The 2,053-nt window shown below is 53.9% G+C and overlaps 1 protein-coding gene across 1 annotated transcript in view; it reads right to left on the bottom strand.

Annotated features, from left to right (window-relative positions):
• The window catches only part of TFCP2 (transcription factor CP2), a 73,326-nt gene extending 71,817 nt beyond the window's left edge, over nt 1–1,509 (bottom strand). Inside the window, exon 1 of the mRNA XM_015559560.1 lies at nt 722–1,509. Coding sequence (XP_015415046.1) covers nt 722–843 — 122 coding nt within the window. The 5' untranslated portion in view covers nt 844–1,509. The remainder of the gene's footprint in view (nt 1–721) is intronic.
• Nucleotides 1,510–2,053: the final 544 nt, after the last annotated feature.

Below are 2,053 nucleotides of genomic sequence, written 5' to 3'. Positions count from 1 at the left end.
GGGAGGTAGGAGAGAATAAATGGGGGATAAATGGGGATAGAAGGATACTTGGGGTGGTAAACATAGAATATACAGATGATGTATTACAGTATTTATTGTACACCTGAAATCTATATAATTTTATTAACCAAGGTCACCCCAATAAATTCAATAAAAATAAAGTCTCTTTTGATTTACTTATTTAGATTAAGCCTTATAATGCATTTGGAAACCCAATTACATTCTCTCTAACCCTAAGATGCACATGTTTCAACATTTCCAGACATGGTTCTTGCACATCTTAAACATGAAACAAACTATCCTGGGAGAATGAAGTAGGTAAATGCATGCAAATAAATTACATGGGAAAGTAATGTTGCTTCCAAAGGGTACTTTATTATCAACATTTGGTTTGATACATGAAGCTCTAAAAGCATCTAAAAGTCCTCTTTGATACTTTTCCATTTCACAACTATGTTTCAAAAGTTCCTAGAAGTAAGCGAAGCATTAAAAGCAGGCTAAGATACAGATGTGTGGACTTCTTCACCAAGGTCTCACATTTCCTTCCAACAGTCAACCAATATTCATCATTAAGACCCAGCTTCCAACGCCCCAACTCCCTCGACATTCCCCACATGCTCAGAATAGCCTCTTCCTCATACAAGTCCAGACCAATCTACACTGCTATCCTGCCTTTGTTATTCAATTCAGAAGGTGCAGGGTCTGGGAAAATCTCACTCACCTCATGCTATAGGCACCGGCACCCAGCTCCTGGCCGATCCCGGACAGACTAGCATCGAAGTCCTGCACCAGCCCGGATTCAATCACTTCATCGGCCAGAGGCAGCTTCAGAGCCCAAGCCATGCTGGCTGCTTCCTGGCCCCAGGAGACACTGTTTCTTGCACAAAGGTGAGCAGTGTGATTCTATCCAATGGGGGCAGGACTGGAGAACACTGCAAACCACGATTTCCCACGCAGTACCCACCAGCTGCGCTTTAGCCCGACCTGCACTGATCTCCCCTACCCTCGGCTCCTGGTTCTGCCCCGACTTTCAAAATCCCTCGCAGTCGGCTCTGCGGAGCCGCGAGAGGGCCCTTCCGCTGATTTATTCCGACTGCCCGGGGCAGCCCTGCGCACCCACACTCCTCCTCTCCGGGCTCTCCCCTTCTGCGCGTTGTGGTCACTCGCTGCTTCCTAAACAGCAGCGACCCACGGCCTCCCCGGCGCTCCCAGGTCGCCGTCTCACCTTTCCCCCCCACCCCCCTACGGCTAGGAACGCCCCCTCCCTCCCGGGACCCGCGCTCCCTTGTCCCTCCAGGCCTCGCTTCCGGTCAGCCCCAAGATCACTTCCGGTCAACCCCGTTGCTCTTAGGACCAAATTCAGGTTTCTGCCCAGCCGACTCCCAGGCCTCGGCAGCAACCCCAGGGCTGCGAAACATGGAAAGGGAAAGTCCGGCACGGGTTTGCAACCCAGGCTCGCCAGGCTGCCCCACCGCCCACCGCCCCAGCGCCAGCCAATCATCATGGCGCCCTCTTCCTTTGCCGAGCCGAGGGACATGACGTCACCCTACCGCTCACCAATGAAAAAGAGGCTTCGCTGGCCTCGGCAGTGATGATAGGCCAGCTACCCACGGCTTTCCGCCCCGAAGTGGGCGGGGCTAATCGGGAGGCGCCCGGGCGTGCGTCAGGTGTCTCGGTTTAAACGTGCCTCCCTTTGGCTACCTGCGTTCCGGGACCGCTAGGTACCAAACCCGAGCCTGCGGCGCAGGGCGTGGGTGGGGCCATCGTCCTGGTCCTACCGACTCCACCCGCCGCCTGGAGGACCGGGCCGTTTCCCAGGCTCTACCGACGTGCGCTCCTTTGCCCCTGGAATGCTCTCCCCTTAAACCCGGCTCTCTGGAGGTCCAGACTCTGCTGAAATCCTGCTTGCCTGGGCGGGCGTCCTCTCTTCGACCTTCCCCCAGCCCTTGCTTGTTTCACTGTCCCCAGGTTACACACACTGCCGACTGGCCCTAGGCCAATGGTTCTCAACCTTGGCTGCACATTAGAATCACCTGGGAATCTTTTTAAAATC

The sequence above is a fragment of the Myotis davidii genome, unplaced genomic scaffold (genome assembly GCF_000327345.1).
Source record: "Myotis davidii unplaced genomic scaffold, ASM32734v1 scaffold233, whole genome shotgun sequence".
Taxonomy (NCBI): Eukaryota; Metazoa; Chordata; class Mammalia; order Chiroptera; family Vespertilionidae; genus Myotis; species Myotis davidii.
The sequence above is the reverse complement of the archived record's forward strand: the minus strand, read 5'-3'. Positions and strand labels throughout refer to the sequence as shown.